Source organism: Eufriesea mexicana, unplaced genomic scaffold (genome assembly GCF_001483705.2).
Source record: "Eufriesea mexicana isolate 0111107269 unplaced genomic scaffold, ASM148370v2 scaffold18152, whole genome shotgun sequence".
Taxonomy (NCBI): domain Eukaryota; kingdom Metazoa; phylum Arthropoda; class Insecta; order Hymenoptera; family Apidae; genus Eufriesea; species Eufriesea mexicana.
In genome coordinates, this window is record NW_016925480.1 from 262,852 (window position 1) to 282,369 (window position 19,518).

General features: G+C 50.7%; 3 protein-coding genes across 5 annotated transcripts in view; all 3 read right to left on the bottom strand.

The window, feature by feature from the left end:
• The window catches only part of LOC108554293 (uncharacterized), a 12,326-nt gene extending 6,051 nt beyond the window's left edge, over positions 1-6,275 (bottom strand). For 2 of the 3 annotated variants that reach the window (XM_017909510.1, XM_017909509.1), the window contains exons 1-5: positions 5,757-6,275; positions 2,782-2,925; positions 2,176-2,337; positions 1,759-1,935; positions 901-1,161 (exon numbers count right to left, since the gene is read on the bottom strand). In XM_017909510.1, the coding sequence (XP_017764999.1) occupies positions 901-1,161; positions 1,759-1,935; positions 2,176-2,337; positions 2,782-2,925; positions 5,757-5,982 (970 nt within the window). In that variant the 5' untranslated portion in view covers positions 5,983-6,275. The remainder of the gene's footprint in view (positions 1-900; positions 1,162-1,758; positions 1,936-2,175; positions 2,338-2,781; positions 2,926-5,756) is intronic. The other variant, XM_017909511.1, reaches the window with a different exon arrangement.
• Positions 6,276-7,020: 745 nt separating this feature from the next.
• Positions 7,021-13,538, bottom strand: LOC108554259 (uncharacterized). Its single transcript, XM_017909463.1, has 12 exons — positions 13,406-13,538; positions 11,586-13,033; positions 11,360-11,523; positions 10,755-10,907; positions 10,574-10,680; positions 10,114-10,229; positions 9,947-10,043; positions 9,002-9,736; positions 7,915-8,402; positions 7,699-7,856; positions 7,494-7,631; positions 7,021-7,145 (listed from the first exon to the last, which is right to left on the bottom strand). The coding sequence occupies exons 1-12, from the start codon at positions 13,523-13,525 to the stop codon at positions 7,021-7,023; spliced, it is 3,849 nt and encodes a 1,282-aa protein (XP_017764952.1). The 5' UTR covers positions 13,526-13,538.
• Positions 13,539-13,681: 143 nt separating this feature from the next.
• Positions 13,682-19,044, bottom strand: LOC108554260 (fibrillin-2). The gene is made up of 10 exons (XM_017909466.1): positions 18,858-19,044; positions 18,630-18,708; positions 17,909-18,369; positions 16,598-17,834; positions 16,107-16,207; positions 15,946-16,045; positions 15,499-15,855; positions 14,752-15,300; positions 13,769-14,379; positions 13,682-13,703 (listed from the first exon to the last, which is right to left on the bottom strand). Exons 1-10 carry the CDS (start codon positions 19,013-19,015, stop codon positions 13,682-13,684), a joined length of 3,675 nt encoding a protein of 1,224 aa, XP_017764955.1. The 5' UTR covers positions 19,016-19,044.
• Positions 19,045-19,518: the final 474 nt, after the last annotated feature.

Here is a 19,518-nt window from a genome sequence, read left to right on the forward strand (position 1 = left end):
GGAAGAAACAACATTCTAACCGTGGGAAGACAACAGAGAAAGAAGGGTGGGCTGTTCGTGTCCGGGAGGATAAACGTGAACGGAGCTTTGCGTTTCCCTCGTTTCTCCAAGCTTCGTAGATATCGACTGCTTCTCTCGGTGTATATCAAAGATCGTCGCGTGGGAGCCGACACATGCCTACGACGAATAAAGAAATCCAGGAAACGCAACACCGGGGGCTGGAATAGGGGGTGCTAAATATCAATAACAACGACTACGACACAACAGCGACAACGGTATGGCACGACTCAAAGCACCACCACCATCTTCTTCTTCGTCATCGGTGCCGCCCGCTCGAGAGGCGACTTGTGCAGGACAGAACGTGAGAAAAGTTCGTAAGAAGGGAGAGAAATAATATTAACGATGGAACCATAGAAAACGGACGAAACGAAGTAGAATAAGTACGGGAAGTGGTTGCCGTGGTTTGACGTAGCCAGCCACGAGTCCAAAGCTACAACAGCTCGACTCGATCCTCCTATTTCCAAGCGTTCGACTCGCGTTTCGTCGTCTACGTCAAATCCCACGAACCACTCTGCTAATAGAAACGAATGACGAAAGAAGAAAGAAGGACGGGGCGATTCGAACGGGACATTCGAACGAGTCGAAGAAGAAGAAGAAGAAGAAGAAGAAGAAGAAGAAAAAGAAGAAGAAGTAGAAGTAGAAGTAGAAGTAGAAGTAGAAGTAGAAGAAGAAGAGGAAGAAGAAGAAGAAGAAGAAGAGGAAGAAGAAGTAAAGTAGAAATAGAAAGGGAGTAACAACGGACACACAGGTGATGTACAGAGATGTGAGAGATGCGGACAGAAACAGAGAGAATAGAAGACAGAAAACGAAAGAGTTAGAAAGAGATCGTTGATCGTCTACCGAGGCCGTCGGACGATCCCTCAGCAACGTCGCTAAGGGTACGTCGATGCTTGTTCCCGCCATTGGTCGTCTGCAGGTTACGCGATATAAGCAAGATGGCGGCGGCACGTGCCGCACCTGCTCTCGACGATGATACCAGTGGACCACGGCTACCACCGCTGCTAGGCCTCCTGGAGAACGCGTAGCTCAACGGTCCTCCGGTGCTGCTCCTCTGACTGGAACGCGATGACGGTCGTCCACCGTGAAGCGTCAGTGGGATACCTGTTGGATCGTTTCGATTACTCCATCTTCTTCTCTCAAGGTACGAGACATTTCGAGGAATTTCGATCTTCCTGCATATGCGACACACGTGTCGACGATCTGTGCAACTTAGAACAGAACGGGGCTAGCTTACGTCCAGTGTGGTTCGAGTTCGAGAGCTCCTGAGAGTTTCGATCGATAGGTATCGTTTTATCGTCTACGTATGGTTAATAAAATACTAGGGTCGTTGGAGCGAAGCGAAAATGCCGTGCAACACGGGCTTCACCCGTGGACAGCACTGATCTAAGCGATCGTTAGAGTTGCTCGCGTTCTAGGATTCCCCTCAAGGCCCCGTCGAGCGAAATAGGGTGAAACGAAAATAGACGTCTTCGGAAGGGGACGAAGTTCTTCATCGATACTTAGACGTTATTGATTTCGCAGCCGGCTAGAGAGTAGCTTCTTAATGGAATATAGGGTGTGTAGTGTTTGCGAGTGTACGCTCGCGATGATTACAGGCATCGTTTCGAGGATCGATGCGAATCGGTGCCGCGTTCCAGCGAAATCGGTTTGCTCGAGTGTCGATTATTACGTATCACGATCGTTTAGGCGAGTACTCACCCGTGTTGCTGGAGAACAACATGGGCGGTGCGTGATTGGCGTTGGCATAGTGCCGTGGCCTTGAGTATCTCGCACGACTGAATAACTTGAGCACGAAGCATATCATCGCCGTGAATACCGCTATTCCCGATGCTATGCAGAGCAGGGTCGGAATATTCGTCGTTATCAGCCCCAGATCTGCCAACAGATTACGATGCAACGCTTCAGTTCGATGCTCAGGTACTCTCAAGGTGTACAAACGTTGGTAAAGACCAGCTTGCACGCGATCGGTCTATATTCCCGATTCTAGCGTTTTAAAGGAAACAGACTGGAGTGTACGGAGGTCATGGATCGGGGGTGTCTCATGCATGCGGACTGGAATACGATTGGATTTCAGCGGTGTTTCGAAGAGACTGACAATAAGTTGGCACGGTGTACCTTCGGCGCAGAACACCTTCTTGCTTGGCCTGGACAGGGCGACCCTATGGTAGCCTTCCTCGCAGTCGCACACGGCATTGTGTTGCACCTGGATGCAGGTCGAGTGCTGATCCGCAAAAGTGCAAGTCGCGCGATAGAAACATTGCTCCCCGAGTCTTTTAGCTGAAAAACCGGTTGCTCGTTTAGTTCTCGGCTGTTTTCTATGCTCGCTCTCGATTCGCGAGACTGGACTGTCGATTTTCGATAGACGCTTCGATAGACGCGAACCGCTGTACGTTGCTCTAGTTCGCGATAGATCCGAGGGACGTTGGATAAAAGCACGAAAAATGGGAACGAGCTACGAATAGACGAGCAATTGATATTACGCGCAGCTCGATGGAATACGCGTCAGAGTTAGGCGTTGGCAGTTGCAGCGTGTTCCCGAGTATAGCCGATGAAATCGACGCAACGCCTGAAACGTTCTTTCACGTCGGACAGAACAATCGTCCGGTGGACATTTATTTTCTCCGCTTCGCTTGTCCGCGTTATCGCGTAGTTCTCGCTATCGGAACGACCTACTTGAACGGGGAAATACCGCGGAATCCGTGTGTAAAACGGGCTACGTACGTTTGGCACATCCTTTGCTAGGCCCAAGACGAACTGGATAGAACTTCTCGCACACGCAGAAACCAGTGACCGTGTCGCAGAACACGTGCTGCAGTTCCGGATTGCACGAGACATCGCACGGCGAGCCCAGGTACTGCCCCTTTGCTGAAAACAGGCAAGATCGATAGCATGCTAGATTATCTATGACGTTTCTCGATAGTAGATGAAATATGTAGGCTGTCCCCTCTAGCAGCACCATTGTTCCACCTGGCTTACCCATCTATCCTTCGGAATTTCATTAATCACCATTCTTCACGCGTATCGTTTAACTTCGATTAACCACTTATTTTACCACGTTATCGTGGAAATTCCAATATTATTATCTAAAAATTTTAAACCGCTTAAACGATGGCTCCGCAATCGTGGGTGGGACCTCTTTGCGACCTGACTAAAAATCTTTCCGGTCCCAATAGGTCACCATTGATTACCAACTGTTTCCTAAACCACTTCTGAGAATCGAGTAATTTATTGTAGGAACAATTTGCAAAATTATTTCGAAAAAGCGGCGAGGAATTGGAGAATTTAGAAACTGATGTCTCGAAAATACGAATGTAGCTCGTAAAACCGCATCGACACGGATTTGCTCGTGGAGAGATTGAAAAATGGAACACGTATCCCTCTTGCAGAGACGTGGGAAAGTACCGGACAGTTTATCGAAGGAAAAGTTCGTATCGAAATATTTTCGCGAACGGATCCCACTCGAGGGTTGCTCTCTCGGTTATTCTCACTATTGTCGCTGGATACTTGGCTCTTCGATAAAGGCATCGCTCTCTTTCAACTGTTATTCCCTCGCCTCGATACACGTCTTTGTCCTCCCTTTGACGTGCAGCAACGGCCCGTTGTCACGGGCGTCTGTTTGTCGAGCCACGAATGCGCATACATTCTGAACGATTAATGAAGCAAAGAAGCATTGTTACACACTCTATCCAGGCCACTTTCTCGCATCAAAAGATGTTTGATATCTGGTAGGCCTTTGTAGACGACGTCGAGACCGCGTCGTTCTCGCTTCGTCGATTTTCCAATGACGTTACGCGCGAGACATCGAGCTGTCCCCTCGGCCATGTCCAGCCAAGGTGGGCAGTTTTATCAGACAGATAAATCGGGTTAAACAGTTTTATCGAGCCGATAGTCGAACCTGTTTTCGTCCGTCCGTGGGAAATTAACAAGGCCAAGTTTCCGCGAGATAATTGCGCCATTTGCATCTGGTTACATGGCTCGGGCATCGAGCCAGACAACTATCGATTTCCCCTTAATTATCGCGTTATATCGTTATTAAACGTCTCATGGCGTGTGGGCCACATTCGAGGAGGGACCCTGACGGCGAACAGATTCGTTGGCAAACGTTCAGGAACGTACACAGAACCGCGACAGTGTGTCACGTCCTTCCCTTGTACCCTAATTAACCTTCCAGCGAGGTCGGCTGCTCGTGCGACGAGGAACATCTTGTGCACGAGCGTTCGCCTGGAAGTAGGGTTCAGGCGTTAAGTCCGGAACTCGTGTAGCACTGATCGATCGATCGTTCGAACTGCGGATGAATGGGTGGTGGTCGTGCAGGGGCTGCGTCACGTGAATAATAGAGCACGCAGAATTATGCTTTTTGACCTGATTCAGGAAGTTCACGGCGCGATCATTAGGCTGCGATTCGCCGATGTTTCTCGGCTCGGGCTCATCGAGCTCCTCCAGAGAGAGAGAGAGAGAGAGAGAGAGAGAGCGGTGAAGCTTTCCGGTGAATGGGTAGGCAAGGAAACAGGGGTGAATGACGCACGATATTCTCTTCTTTAACCTTTTTCTCGTTCTCGTTTTCCTCCTTGTCGACGTTGTGTACGCGGGGTGACGGGGAGAAGGGCCGGGAAGAGGGAGAAATAGAGATCTCTTTGAAATCTCACGCAGCTGCAGGCGGTGTGCAAACTCCCACATGCAGGCAGCGAGAGCTTGCAGCATCCATTAAAATCAATACCGGCAGCGTGGTTGGCGCGAAAATCAAGAAGGACGAGCTTCTCTCCCGTGTACGTGAGCGCAGGCGCACTCGCGAATTTCGACGCGTAATATTTGTTTTTATTTCCCTGGAATTTATTCGACCTCGATCCCGCACGAATAACGATTACATCGTGACGACGTTGGGATTGGAATTGCTCGTGGGTGCGAGGAAATTTCGTACGAGACGGGAAAATTCAACGAGACGGGATAAAGGTCGAGAGAGAGAGAGAGAGAGAGAGAGAGAGAGAGAGAGAGAGAGAGAGAGAGAGAGAGAATATCCTATTGGGCTATGTAGCGTTTCGTAACATTTATCTCTGCCTGCTCGTTGGATTTAATGAGCTAGACGAGGACTACTTATCGTCCGACAAAGGTGAAACGTCTAGATGACGATAACAATGACGGTAACAAGTGTTTGCTTCCTAGCTGAAGATTCTGGAGCGGAGTGTTTGCACGCTCGTATCGAGCAGGCGCGAGGAAGGCGAGGCAAGAATCTCGAGGCACACGCGTTTCTTCGATCGTCCTTGTTTCGCGAGAGAATAACATAACGATTACTCGATGAGGAGCGTATCGATCCAGGACGCAAATTCTAAATTCGATACGAAATTTCCTCGATCCTCCGACTGGTACGACAATCTATCTGATCCGATACGACGAATCCACGTTCCTATACTCTATCCATCGGAAACATCCCCAACCCTTCACTTGTCCCCGTTACTCGGGTACATTCTACTCGAACCTACTGCACACCTCCTCCGTTCCACTTGCTCCACCTCTTCCGCCTAGCTGCACCACACCTCTGGTCCCAATATACTCGCAACTAACCCGAATCCTTCTACCACCATTGTCACCGTTAGTCTCACCGGGCGTACGATCAACGGCGTCCATCGGAGTCCAAGCCTCCTCGGTTTCAGCTGAGCCAGTATCCATCTCGTGGTCCACGGGATCAGCGCAACACTCACCCGCAGTGATGTTCTCCTCGAGGTAGTCCCGGTCGTCATAGACGTCGTCGTCGGCGTCGTCGTCGTCGTAGCTGGAGCCGCGCACGTCATCACCTGCCAGTAGTTCGCGGGTCAGGCGATCCGGGCGCGTGTCGCAGCTGCAGCCGGACACCAGGAAGACGAGGCAGATCAGCAGGAGCCAGGAACGGCAGCAGGTCAGTCTCAGGGCGGAGGGAAGTGCGCTCATCGCCCCCGCGGCGCGAGTCAACCCCCGAAACCGACCACCGGCGGCGCATCGACATCCTTCCCCGTCGCCTGTCCTCCCCCCCTCCCGCCCTCCTGCACGCCCTCTCGCCCACGATGCCTCTGACAAGCGCCTTATATCGCGTGGAGCCGTCCGTAAAACACCGTGGCCACCGCACCAGCTCGCCTCTCCACCACTGCGACGATTTTGTACACGCGGCGGTGGCCTGACTCGTAGCCAGTAGCACGGCCAACGGCGACTGTCTCACTGTCGGCAGAGTACCACCGCGTTCTCCGTTCCGTGCTCCCCCGTTCACTGACGCCTTCCTTCCGTTAGCCGGTCGACCACCGCCACTGCAGCTGCGCGATGCCACCCGTTGACCCCTTCCTTTTCCTCCCTTCGTGCCGCGTCGATCGAGATCAGGGCTGCTCCGTCCTCTCGTTGCCCAACCTCCAGCCACCAGGGGGTGAAGGATTATTGCTTTGTTACCTTTCCAGCCGGCTACCTTGAAACCAACCCGATCCGAATTACGCGTATGCGATCGCGTCAGCCGATCTACGGCTCCAGTCCGGAGTGCCCCGTTCCGGCTAGTTTTCGCCATTGTTATTCGCCCTCGGTTCTACGGGTGGACCTTCTCGATGCATCTGGAAGGGACGGATCGTTTCTTCCTTCGTGCTTTCTCACCTCCACATCCGCGCGTATGTACATCGAGACGGTTCTGCTTCTCGCTCGGGGGTAGTTTTCGCGAGGGATGGAATGTCAGATTGGGAAAATGGTTCTACGTTGATTTCGTCACGTCGTGGCTGCGTGGAAGGGGTAATGGAGGTCCGCGAGTCGCGCCGGGAGTAGTCGTTTGGCTTCTATTCTAGGATACTTCGAGAAGTATAGTTGTAAAATCTTTCGGTATATTTTATACAAAGTATAGAGTATCGATGCTCATCTAGAGGATTCGCTTCTCGAGATGATGGAGTATCGTGCACCTCGTTAACCCCCGAAAGTGCGACGGAAGAACAGCCCAGTCTCGGTATCGACAGGGCCTCGTCATTCCAGCTCGTTCTCGTTCTGCACGTGTAAATTCAACGTGCACGACGTTACGTGTCCATCCTCGTTAGAGATGAGGGACTCGTTCGCCACAGACCCCTGGAACAGCGCGGACTGCGCGATAGCTGTGAAAAGAGATGGCGTCTCGTTTAGTCTCTGCTTCGATCTCGTTCCTCAGCGAAATAAAGAAAAGTCGCGATGATACAGCTTTGTTCTCGATAGCTTCGTATCCCCGATAATCGCGCGTGGCACATTGCGTAGGAAATTGTACGATGAAATCGCGTTGTTTATCGTTAACGTAAAGCTAGCAGTTTTATCGTTCGAATAGCGACAGCTGAGAACGGAAATGTGGCGCCAAGTTTATCTCGCACCGAGTTTCCGGCCATTTTCTATATATTTTCGAGACGCGGTATCTTACATAATTTCCCATGAGTATCACGTGACTTTTCTTTCAATAGCTCCGCGTGGCTTACACTTCTGGTGTCTGCGGATTACGAAGTACGTCGCTGCGGTGGCGGCCGCCATTATTAAAATCGTCACGGCTGCTAATGTCCCGGCCATCCTGGACACTGCGTCGGTGCTGCTGTGATACATCAGATAGCACGGCGACTCTGGAAATGAGACGGAATTACCCGATACACGTGACGGCCTTCGTAGTTGTATTAAAAACACCCATACCTGTCTCGACGAAGCAGCCAATCGTCGATGGACTGTCGTCGGAACTTATGGAGAAGCAGAAACTCGTATTGTCAACCGTCTCCTTGCACTGATAGCAGTACGGCGTGTAACGTTTGGCATCGATTAGCGTGCTGTTCGTCTCGTTATGGACCGTGAGTCTGCGGAATATTACTCCATGAGGATCTTTAACATTCCGGGCATCGTCGACGTACTTACCCAGCCAGACTTTTGTCATCGACGTCTATCAACAGAATGCACACAGTGGGTTGATCGCAGTCCCAGCCTGTCCATCCGTAAGAACATTCGCAGGGTTTCTCGTCCTCCACGCAGATCCCGTGGCCTTTGCACGCGCGTGTGCAGGATTTAACGCAGGTACTGTTGCTTCGATTCATTTGGAACCCGGTGAGGCACCGGCAATCGTTCGGTGCCACGCACTCTCCATTTTCACAGCCATTTTCACAGTATGGCGCACAGACGGACTCGTTCGACTGGACGAAACCCTGCAGACACTGGCATTTCATCGGCGCGATGCAAGTTCCGTTGACGCAGGAAGAGCAGGACGGTTTGCACGAACCTTTCGCATCTTTCACGTAGCCCTCGTCGCAGGTGCAAACGTTAGGCTCCGTGCATCTGCCATTCGCGCAACTCTGCTCGCAGACTGGCTCACAGGCTGACGCGTGCTCGTCCGTGACGTTGCTGGGTATCTACGTAGGTTTACGAAGAATCTTAGAAACCACCCCTGTGTCTTGTACTTACTTCGTTCAACGAGAATCCATAGGAAATACGAACAGCTGCACGTGAGCAACGCTCGATCAGACTAGGACCGAAACATTGTATCAGAGTCCGAGCTGATTCGGGTATTCAATTCGGTTTATTCGTTTATTATCAGCGTCACACGACTGGCGGACATCTAGCCTCAATGTGAAAATCCTCAATAGACGAACAGACAATTATCCCGAATTCATTCCATCGAGAAACCCGAACTTCATATGCCTATTTTCTACATTCACTCTCAAAGACCGAAGGACCGAGTCTAGGGATGAACCTAGGGGTCTTTGAGGGTGAACGTAGAAGGTTCGGACGCAACACTAGATCGAGTATTTCGAGGAAAATTTTGCTTGCCTTGTAAGCAGGAGCCCTACTTAGGCCTTCTAAAAGTCCAACCTGGGCATTGACATTCAATAGCCACTTATATACGTCGGTAGCGTCAATCACGTGACCGTTTGTTTATATTCCCAGGGAATTCACGTTGAACGGAGTACAGATAGTAAAGCACGAGTTGGAAGCTTACAGCGTCACTCACTTCGTTCTCTTTGACACTGGTGTCGATCGTTCGATAGCCGTGGAAGCAACTGCAGGTGTCGGGTGCCACGCAGCGGCCATGAGGCTCGCACGGGACTCGACAAAATGGCACGCACGCTTGTTCCTCCTTGGTCCCGTTCAGCCAGTAGCCGTCGGTGCAGTTGCATACTCCAGGCGCTGTGCAGGAGCCGTTCACGCAGGGTTTCTCGCAAAATGGCTCGCACACGTGCTTCATCGTCTCGTCGCTGCTCGGTTTGTAGCCATCGTGACAGGTACAAACGTCCGGCGCCGTGCACTTTCCGTTCACGCATCGCGTTCCACAGATCGGCGTGCACAGGGTGCGATTGCTGTCCTCGGCATTGGAGTCGTCCGACTGATAGCCTGGTTTGCACACGCATTGGTTCGCTCTCGCGCAGTACGCGTTACGTTTCTCGCAGTCCTCGTGGCAAATTGGCCGACAGTGGAGGTAATTCTCGGTCTGGTAGCCGGGGTTGCATACGCACATATCGGGTAATATGCAAACACCGTTCTGGCAATAGCCCTTGCACACTGGTTCGCAGACGTGTGCCTTCTTCGCCGGGTCACTCGACGGTTGATATCCTTCGTCGCATTCGCACGTGTTCGGTTTCGTGCATTTCCCGTTCTCGCACTGATCCGAACACATTGGTACGCAGATGCCGTTCTGCGCCTTGTAGCCGACGCAGCATCTCTTCTCCGTTTCCGTGACGATGAAGTGCTACAATTGGAGATTCGTGAGGGTGGTATGTACGAACGTGAAACGGCAAGAAAGTAACGCAACCCGGGAGTTAAAGCAGGTGTCAAATTACGCGAAACTCGATTGCTATCATCGTTGCACTTGGCGGAATGAACCGTCGGCTTGGTTCAAACGACCAGAGTCTAAGATTGCGTTACTTTACTGTCATCTCGAACATCTGTTGTTTCTTACTTCGATCCTGTAGTTGAACCTGGTCTTTACTATTTCGAAGTTCCAGTATATGTCCTTGTACCGTTCTCTGTACGGCACGTATCGCGACTCCCTTCGGCTGAAACAGTAGGGTTATTTTTCGTTTCACCGTGCAATCCTCGACACGCGAGAACACGTTCCTAAGTTACCTCACGACCACGCTGCAAACTGATCCGTCTTCGTTGGTCCCCAACAGCAGTACTTCCATCACTAGGATCGTGTTTATGAAGACGATACTGCCAACAATTCTCATATTTTCCGTCCGCTCGTCCGTACAAACGATTCAGTATTCTACAGCTCGAATTGATGCTCTCCACGGACTGTCGTAGTATATATATCAGCTTTCGTTTATTTATCTCCTTGCAGCCTCGTATATCGCGTTATCTACACGAGACAGGATGCTCGATATCGTTAGAGGTCCGATAGTTTTTTCTCTAGAAAGTCACGTCAAGGCAGCCAAATAGAATTTCGATTGGCGGATACGGTTGTGCGGAAACGAGTGTGTATATATAGCCGGTTTTCTGGATTTCCTTTTTATTTAATATTACAACGACGATAATTTATTATAATTCAACGCAGAAACCATGGACGAGGCTTGTCTTCCAGTTAGAGGTTGTTGTCCTCCTCGGATAGCAGCATGGTGTGTCCCTGCATCGACGTGACTGACTCGCTATCTGTGTATGTTTGTCCCTGCATCGACGTGACTGACTCGCTATCTGCGTTTGTAAACGTTCGACGTGTCAATTTTCGCGACGTTTTAGACTTTTTCGTGCAACGAAATATCAATTACCCGGCGAATATCTCCTCTTTCTTCCTTTTCGCGCCAGTGCGTAGATCACAGCAGAGGTACCGGCTATGATCGTCGTAGCACCCCCGATTCCAGCCATTGTACTGTAATTTAGATCTAGCACGTGTCCCGCATACACTCGATGGCATTTAGAATCTACGAAAACGCATGAAAAATCGTGACTCCACGTATCGAGATCTTCTTTCGTATACGTACAAGGAAGGTTTTGCAAATGTTGATACGATCGCATGATCGATTTCGATCAAATTTACGAAAGAATTTTTCACCAAGATTTCCTTTTACCTGTAAATGGCCCTTCAAGTGGACAATAAGTGGACAAACTATTCGGCGTAGGAAAAATCAAAATTGATATTTTATAACTAATTAATTCGCTTATTTTCATCGCCCACATATGGACAATTTTCAAAAAAAAAAGAAAAAAAAGAAATCACGTGGGTCAAATATTTTTACGAGTATTAACCGCTTAGAAATTTATTTTCGGCTGTCATTCGATTAATAAAATAGGGACCTGTCAACACGAGATAAAGGAATTTCGTATATAGAATCGAACAGCTCGGAAACCTTCCTTGTTAGTACTAACTCCATACCTGTGCCGATAAGACAGGTGATCGTGTCATTTTCCTCGTTGTCCATCCTAAGTCTTCCGAAGCAAAACGTTTCGTTATTGACATCGTCCACACAATCGTGGTGACACAGGGGGCTGTTTGCGATCACGTAACCAATCTCGTCGTTCATGTCGTAGCGGATAGATCTGCAAGAGGAAAGTTACAGGAATGCACGGTGATACGAACCTACGGGATCCTCGATATTTACATGTTTAAACGATCGATCCTGTTGTCTATCTTCGCGACACAAAATTGTGCTTCCTCGCAGGACATCCCGCTCCATCCGTAATAACAACTGCACATCCTGTCCTCGACATCGCAAACTCCACGGTGGTGGCAACCATCCTTACACGCGCTGACGCAGTCGCTGCCTTCAATGGCATTACCATTATCCTCTTTCACGTAGCCAACATTGCATTGGCAGTTACCGGGTGCTACGCACTCTCCATTGGTGCAATTTTCGCAGTACGGTTTACAGAAGCTTTCATTTCCACGTGGGACCGAGACGAAACCATCGTTACACTCGCAGACCCCTGGCTCCACGCAGGTCCCATTGTCGCAGGACTCGCAGAAGGGTACACAGCTACCCTCTCCATCTTTCGCGTAGCCAGTGTAACAGGTGCACTCGTTTGGAAACGTGCAAGTACCATTCCCGCAGTCGAATTCGCAGATAGGCTCACAGTCGAACGCAGCTACGTTTTCCATCGATTTGTAACCTTCCTTGCACACGCAGACGTCTGGTGCAGAGCAGATCCCATTGTCACTGCACGATTTGCTGCATACGGGATCACAAACGTTCGGGGAGCTCTGCGACGGAGTGTAACCGTGATTGCAACTGCACTTGTTCGGTGCACTGCAAAACCCGTTCTCGCAGAGCTGCTCGCAGACAGGCTCGCAAATGTTCCATCTACTCGTCGATAATCGATAGCCGGCATTGCACTCGCACTCGTTTGGATTACTACAGCGTCCGTGGGCGCAGCCTAACTCGCAGATCGGGTCACAAATATCGGGATTGTCGTTAGGTGACCAGTAGCCTGATTGACACTCGCATTTGTTCGGCTCGACGCAGAATCCATTGACGCAGTCCTGAGCGCAGACAGGTTTACAGTGGCTAGAATCGTCCTCGGACAGTTTGTAGCCCGAGTTGCAGCTGCAGATCTCTGGAGCACTGCAGAAGCCGTTGACACAGGGTTTCGAGCAGACAGGTTCGCACACGGTCGCGTTTCTCGAGGAGTATCCATCATGACAGGTACACATATCGGGCGCAGTACAGGTTCCAAATTGACATTCTTCGGTACACATAGGATCGCACGCGAACAAGTTGTCCGGGTTCAGATGGTAACCGTTGTCACAGGTGCACGTGTTGGGAGCGCTGCAGTAACCGTTCTCACAAGGATGCTCGCAGGAAGGTACACATTCATCAGGATTGCCTGTCGCAGGTAGATAGCCTGGGTCGCATTCGCAGGTGTTTGGAGCGCTGCAGTGACCATTGATGCAAGTGGTCTCGCAGTAAGGTTGGCAGACGTTGGGCCCTGAGCTGGACGTTTCGTAGCCTGGGAGGCAGTAGCATTCCCCCGGTGAACGGCAGTAGCCGTTCACGCAGCCCTGCATGCAGATGGGTTTGCAGACCGAGTCACCGAAGAAGAAATGCGGATCCTACAACATGCATCGTTTCACGTCACGTTTTCCGTAGCTTGATTCAAGCTATTAGACGCGAGAGGGGGTTGACAGAAAGAGCGTCACTTTGCCTAAACTGTTATAGCCAGGCCTTGAGACAGGCCAGGTCTATGGTGACCGTTTAACAGTGAAAGTGTCGGATCTCTCGAGGGTGAGGTCAGTACCAATAGTCGTACCGATTAGAGGAGAAGCGATTAGGATAAAAAGAGAGCGCGGGGGAGACTGTCAAGTTTGTTATTCTTCACGCGTTCGAGTAGCCTAAGTGTCTACTTGGTGCATCAGACAAGAGTAACACGCTAATATAACATGACTTGGTCAGATCTCTGATAGATATACACCTCTTCCACTTACGTTTCTCTGACTCTTATCGACCAGTTCGTAACCATTCAAACAGATACAGGTGTTGGGTGCGGTGCATATCCCGTATGGTTCGCAGGGTTCTTCGCAAAATGGCGTGCAGATGTGCGTCATTGTTTCATCGTCGGTCTGAAACCGTGATTGCAACTGCACTTGTTCGGTGCACTGCAAAACCCGTTCTCGCAGAGCTGCTCGCAGACAGGCTCGCAAATGTTCCATCTACTCGTCGATAATCGATAGCCGGCATTGCACTCGCACTCGTTTGGATTACTACAGCGTCCGTGGGCGCAGCCTAACTCGCAGATCGGGTCACAAATATCGGGATTGTCGTTAGGTGACCAGTAGCCTGATTGACACTCGCATTTGTTCGGCTCGACGCAGAATCCATTGACGCAGTCCTGAGCGCAGACAGGTTTACAGTGGCTAGAATCGTCCTCGGACAGTTTGTAGCCCGAGTTGCAGCTGCAGATCTCTGGAGCACTGCAGAAGCCGTTGACACAGGGTTTCGAGCAGACAGGTTCGCACACGGTCGCGTTTCTCGAGGAGTATCCATCATGACAGGTACACATATCGGGCGCAGTACAGGTTCCAAATTGACATTCTTCGGTACACATAGGATCGCACGCGAACAAGTTGTCCGGGTTCAGATGGTAACCGTTGTCACAGGTGCACGTGTTGGGAGCGCTGCAGTAACCGTTCTCACAAGGATGCTCGCAGGAAGGTACACATTCATCAGGATTGCCTGTCGCAGGTAGATAGCCTGGGTCGCATTCGCAGGTGTTTGGAGCGCTGCAGTGACCATTGATGCAAGTGGTCTCGCAGTAAGGTTGGCAGACGTTGGGCCCTGAGCTGGACGTTTCGTAGCCTGGGAGGCAGTAGCATTCCCCCGGTGAACGGCAGTAGCCGTTCACGCAGCCCTGCATGCAGATGGGTTTGCAGACCGAGTCACCGAAGAAGAAATGCGGATCCTACAACATGCATCGTTTCACGTCACGTTTTCCGTAGCTTGATTCAAGCTATTAGACGCGAGAGGGGGTTGACAGAAAGAGCGTCACTTTGCCTAAACTGTTATAGCCAGGCCTTGAGACAGGCCAGGTCTATGGTGACCGTTTAACAGTGAAAGTGTCGGATCTCTCGAGGGTGAGGTCAGTACCAATAGTCGTACCGATTAGAGGAGAAGCGATTAGGATAAAAAGAGAGCGCGGGGGAGACTGTCAAGTTTGTTATTCTTCACGCGTTCGAGTAGCCTAAGTGTCTACTTGGTGCATCAGACAAGAGTAACACGCTAATATAACATGACTTGGTCAGATCTCTGATAGATATACACCTCTTCCACTTACGTTTCTCTGACTCTTATCGACCAGTTCGTAACCATTCAAACAGATACAGGTGTTGGGTGCGGTGCATATCCCGTATGGTTCGCAGGGTTCTTCGCAAAATGGCGTGCAGATGTGCGTCATTGTTTCATCGTCGGTCTGCCGATAGCCATCGTGACAAGTACAAACGCCGGGCTTCGTACAATTGCCGTGCTGGCAAGCTCTCTCGCAGATAGGTGTACAGACGTACTTGGAGTCCTCTAGTAACCCATAACCATCGTAGCAACTGCAAACTTCCGGCGCGATGCAACTGCCCATCACGCATTCCTCGCTGCAGATCGGCTCGCAGTTGTTATACTCGTTCATTTTGTATCCAGGATTGCAGATACACACGTTCGGAGCTATGCAAATGCCAAACTCGCACTCGCACTTGGGTACGCAAGCGAATGAATTTTGCGGATGTGGCAGGTAGCCCTCGTTGCAGGTGCAAATATTGGGCGCGGTGCATTCCGCGTTCGAGCATTCGTACATGCAGATCGGCTTGCAAATTTCAGGATCGGTGTCCGAGTTGATCTGCGAATGGAATTAGACAGGATGAAGTTATACCAACGTTAAATGAACATTGGATGTTGAATAGGCCTTTGTCATTCAGCTGTACACGATGAGAAAGTAACTGGGTAACCTGATCGATTCTTTTTCCTCAAATGTATACAGACAAAGCGCTACATACTGTCAATTTAATCGATTTCTCGCGAATGATTTACTACATACATCATACACAGCCTTGTAATTATGCTTGCAGGTGCATTGGTTCGGCGCGGAGCAGTACGCGTTTTTCTCTTCGCAGTTTTGCTCGCAGACGGCTTCGCAGATGTTGTCCTCGTTCATTTTGTATCCCACGTCGCACTGACATACATCTGGCTTCACGCATTCTCCGTTCACGCAGTTGTAACAAATCGGCTCGCAAACGTCTTGCATGGATTTGGTGTAGCCTTCGTTGCACGCGCAATGACCGGGCATCAGACAGTGGCCATTCAAGCAAGGAGGATCGCAGATAGGCTCACAGCCGTTCACCGTTTGCTTGTATCCGTAGCAACACCTTTTCTCTGCACGATAAGTGACGTAATACTGGAAAATTCGATCGAGGGTGCAAGATCGATGTATCGGTTCAACGTGCAACGGATATAAACGTTCTCCGCGATGACTCTAACGACCTACCTTCTTTTTGAAATTCCATCGACTCTCCGTTCTGTAAAAGATTCCCCATTTCCTGGTCTGATAGGTCTCCTGATAGGGAACGTACCTCGATTCTTTGTAACTGAGAAATTCACAAGGATTGGAACGATCTTCGTTTAATCTTCTTACTTTTACCAACTTACCTGACCAACACGCTGCAGACACCTTTCTCGTACGAGGACATCGTTGTCTCGGTTATCTTAAGAGAGACAATGAGAAGCAGAACGTAGAGAAATGTCATGTTTCAGATTTATCGCGGTGCGTCTCGCAGGGTATCAATGAACGTACTACTGAACTGACTCAATGGATCGCTAGATCGTGTTTTACTGACGTCTGCTTCTCTCTGTCCTCGTATATAACCATGTCCTGCGAGTATCAGAAGCGAAACAGGATGTTAAGCGTCGCTATCTCTACTCGAATAATCATTGGGAATTCTGAAAAGCTCGTCGCGCTGTTTCCGTATATGTCCTCTTTATTTCAAATCAATCGTACAAAGATTAAAGAACGCTGTACGCGATCGATGGGGACCATCGAGACGCTGCTATCAGCCATCACGCATACGTAAATCGCAGACATACAGTTCAATATGCACAGCTCGCTCGCGCCCGGACATGTCAACGATAAAGCGTCATACGACGAAGAGGGAAAGGGAAAATTTCCTGTAGCCAGGTTTGCAGATGCACAAGTTAGGCGCCGTACAGACGCCATTGTGACATCCACCGATGCACACAGGCATGCATCTCGTTCGAGTGAGGTCGCTGGGACTCATGGCGTAGCCACGATGGCACGTGCACTGATTCAAACCAGTGCACTCTCCGTTCAGACAGGGAAGCTCGCAGATAGGCTCGCCAGTTTGGAGGATGCACCTTCCGAGGTCGGGATCGACCACGAATCCGGTGTTACAGGCGCAACGATTGGGGCCAACGCAGCTGGCGTTTGGTCCGCAATCGTTTTCGCAATGTGGCTGAGTCTGTGGGCTGTTTGCCGGATCGGGACACCTTCCGGTGATAGGATCCACGGCCATTCCGTAGTCGCAGAGACACATGTCAGGACCTACGCAGACACCGTGGATACCGCAGCCGTTTCTACATTGGAAGGAGTTTGACAGCGGCTTGCATCTCCTGGTGTCTGGATCCAGCTTGAATCCTAGATTGCAAGCGCATTGGTTCGGCCCGACGCATCTGGCGTTTGGACCACAGTCGAACTGACAGTCAGCGACGTTCGATTCCGGTCTCATACTAACGCATCTGCCGTTCGAGTCGCGAGTGTAGCCTAATTTGCAGTTGCACACGCCTGGAGCCACGCAATCGCCATTGCTGCAGCCTTGCGGACAATCTGGGACACACCTGTCGTTGTCTCCTAACGTGTAGCCTGGATTGCAACTGCAGATTCCGGGTGCCACGCATTCGCCGTTCGCGCAACCCTGCGTGCATTCCGGAACGCACTTGTTGGTGGGATCGAGAGTGAAGCCTGGTTTACATTGACACACCTCTGGAGCGATGCACTGGCCGTTGATGCAACCCTTTACACACTCTGGGACGCACTTGTTGGTGGGGTCCAGAGTGAATCCTAGCTCACAACTGCAGGTGTTGGGTGCGACGCATCTGCCATTCGCGCAACCTTGAGGACATTCCGGCATGCATCTGTTGGTCGCATCGAGCGAGAATCCTGGTTGACATCTACAAACGTTCGGGGCCACGCATTCGCCATTCACGCAACCTTGAGGACACTCTGGGACGCATTTATTGGTCGCATCGAGGACGAAGCCTGGGTTACATTGGCAGACACCTGGAGACACGCATTCGCCGTTGATGCAACCCGCAGGGCAGTTGGGGATGCAGGACTCTGTGTCACCGAGGGGATTAACGAATCTGAAAGGATCAACCGTTCGTATAGTTATCACTCTGCGAGTATTTGAAACGCCAAGTATCGCATAGCAACTTACCCTTCGCGACAAGTACACACCCCAGGAGCAGTGCACTCTCCATTGCGACAGCCATTTTCGCAGACAGGTACGCATTCCTTGGTCTCGATCCCTGTGCTGGTTTCGGGGGAAGGTTGAATCACGTATCCCGCCCTGCATCTACAGACACGCGGAGCCACGCATTCGCCATTCCTGCAACCACCGGGACAGATAGGCTTGCACTCGCCGTTCACTTCCTCGAAGCCCAGTTTGCAGGTGCACACGTTGGGGGAGAAGCAGTAGGCGTCTTTCTGACAGGATTGCTCGCAGTACGGCACGCAAACGCCTTTCTGAGCGACCCAGCCTGGCGAACAGGTGCACACGTTCGGCGCTGTGCACTCCCCGCCGAGGCAACCCTCGACGCAGTTGGCGTCGCAGCCACCGGAAGTGGGGTTCCTCTCGTAGCCGTCGCAGCAGTCCAGAATCATGATCCATCCACCTTTCTATTAACGAAAACCCGAGAAACATACATATGAAAATTTCTTCCCTCTCTCGAAATGACTTGACAGCGCTTAGGATTGACCTCGTTCCCGAAACGAGTTCAACGACTTATCTCGCAAGGTCGTTCAGGATCAGAAACCATAATGGAACAGCCTTGAGAGTTAAGCTTATCTCTAGAGCGATACTTAGACCCTGCATCGTTTCGCCCATGTTCGTGTACTTGTTCGGAACGCTGTGAGTGACAAAGTGTATGTGCATTTACCGTGCCTTCCTGCGGAGTGGAGGGGAGGGTATTACGAGGGAATTGACCCGTGGAGTTGAGTTGCAAAGCCTCCGCGTAGCTGGAAGAGAAAAATATAGAGTTTACGAGTGCTCGCGTTGTACCGATAACCTGGGTCAAAGGTCACGCTTGTATATTTGCATCGCGGCGAGTTTAACGCGGAGTATAATCCGTCGAGTGGATTCTCCGCTTCTCTTTGTCTTCGCTCACCGTATCCTCTTGTAGCAAAGGCCGGCCTGCACGGTGCTGTTGAGGGCTGCGTTCGGACGATCATGGTGAACGCGATGGCCCTTCACACCGTCGATCGCCGAGGCGCCGGACACCAGCAGCGCCGAAATAACCGAGCAGAGGAACAACGTTTGGAACATGTTGAATGCACGAGTGCCAATGGATAACTGGTTTCTTATTTTCTCTGCGCGCAGGATTACATCTCTTACCACGGCCAGCCACCATCGTTTTCGATTGCGTAGCTCTTCGTAGAAGTGTTTATGTACAGCATCCGTAGTGTCGAAATTCAGCGAATTTCCCGCTTTTTCCCTTCACCCACAGATACTCCAAAGACATCCACGCCATTGGAACGCTTCTATCGTTTCGATAACTGCTTCCCTTTTTCTCTCTCTCTCCGTTCTTTATCGTACTCGGATACGCGCCACATCGCTTCCGGGTTCCGGCTACGAATCGATGTCTAGCAATTGACATTCGTTTTTCTCCAATTCCACCGCGTTATCGGCCGACCGCGCGAGGATCCCTTAGGCGATTTTCACGAGTATTTCTCGCTCGCGACGATTGGCTCGATTCCCAGTTTATGTAATTCATCGATACCGATCCATCGTGGAGGATGCAGCGCAGTGCACGGACGAGATAAAACGAC

Coding starts and splice junctions, on each gene's coding strand:
- LOC108554259 (XM_017909463.1), bottom strand. CDS start 13,525: ATGACGCACATCTGCACGCCATTTTGCGAAGAACCCTGCGAACCATAC. Junction 13,034..13,405: donor TCGATAAGAGTCAGAGAAAC/GTAAGTGGAAGA, acceptor TGCATGTTGTAG/GATCCGCATTTCTTCTTCGG. Junction 7,857..7,914: donor GATGACAAAAGTCTGGCTGG/GTAAGTACGTCG, acceptor AATATTCCGCAG/ACTCACGGTCCATAACGAGA.
- LOC108554260 (XM_017909466.1), bottom strand. CDS start 19,015: ATGTTCCAAACGTTGTTCCTCTGCTCGGTTATTTCGGCGCTGCTGGTG. Junction 16,046..16,106: donor GTCTGCAGCGTGTTGGTCAG/GTAAGTTGGTAA, acceptor TGAATTTCTCAG/TTACAAAGAATCGAGGTACG. Junction 14,380..14,751: donor TCGATAAGAGTCAGAGAAAC/GTAAGTGGAAGA, acceptor TGCATGTTGTAG/GATCCGCATTTCTTCTTCGG.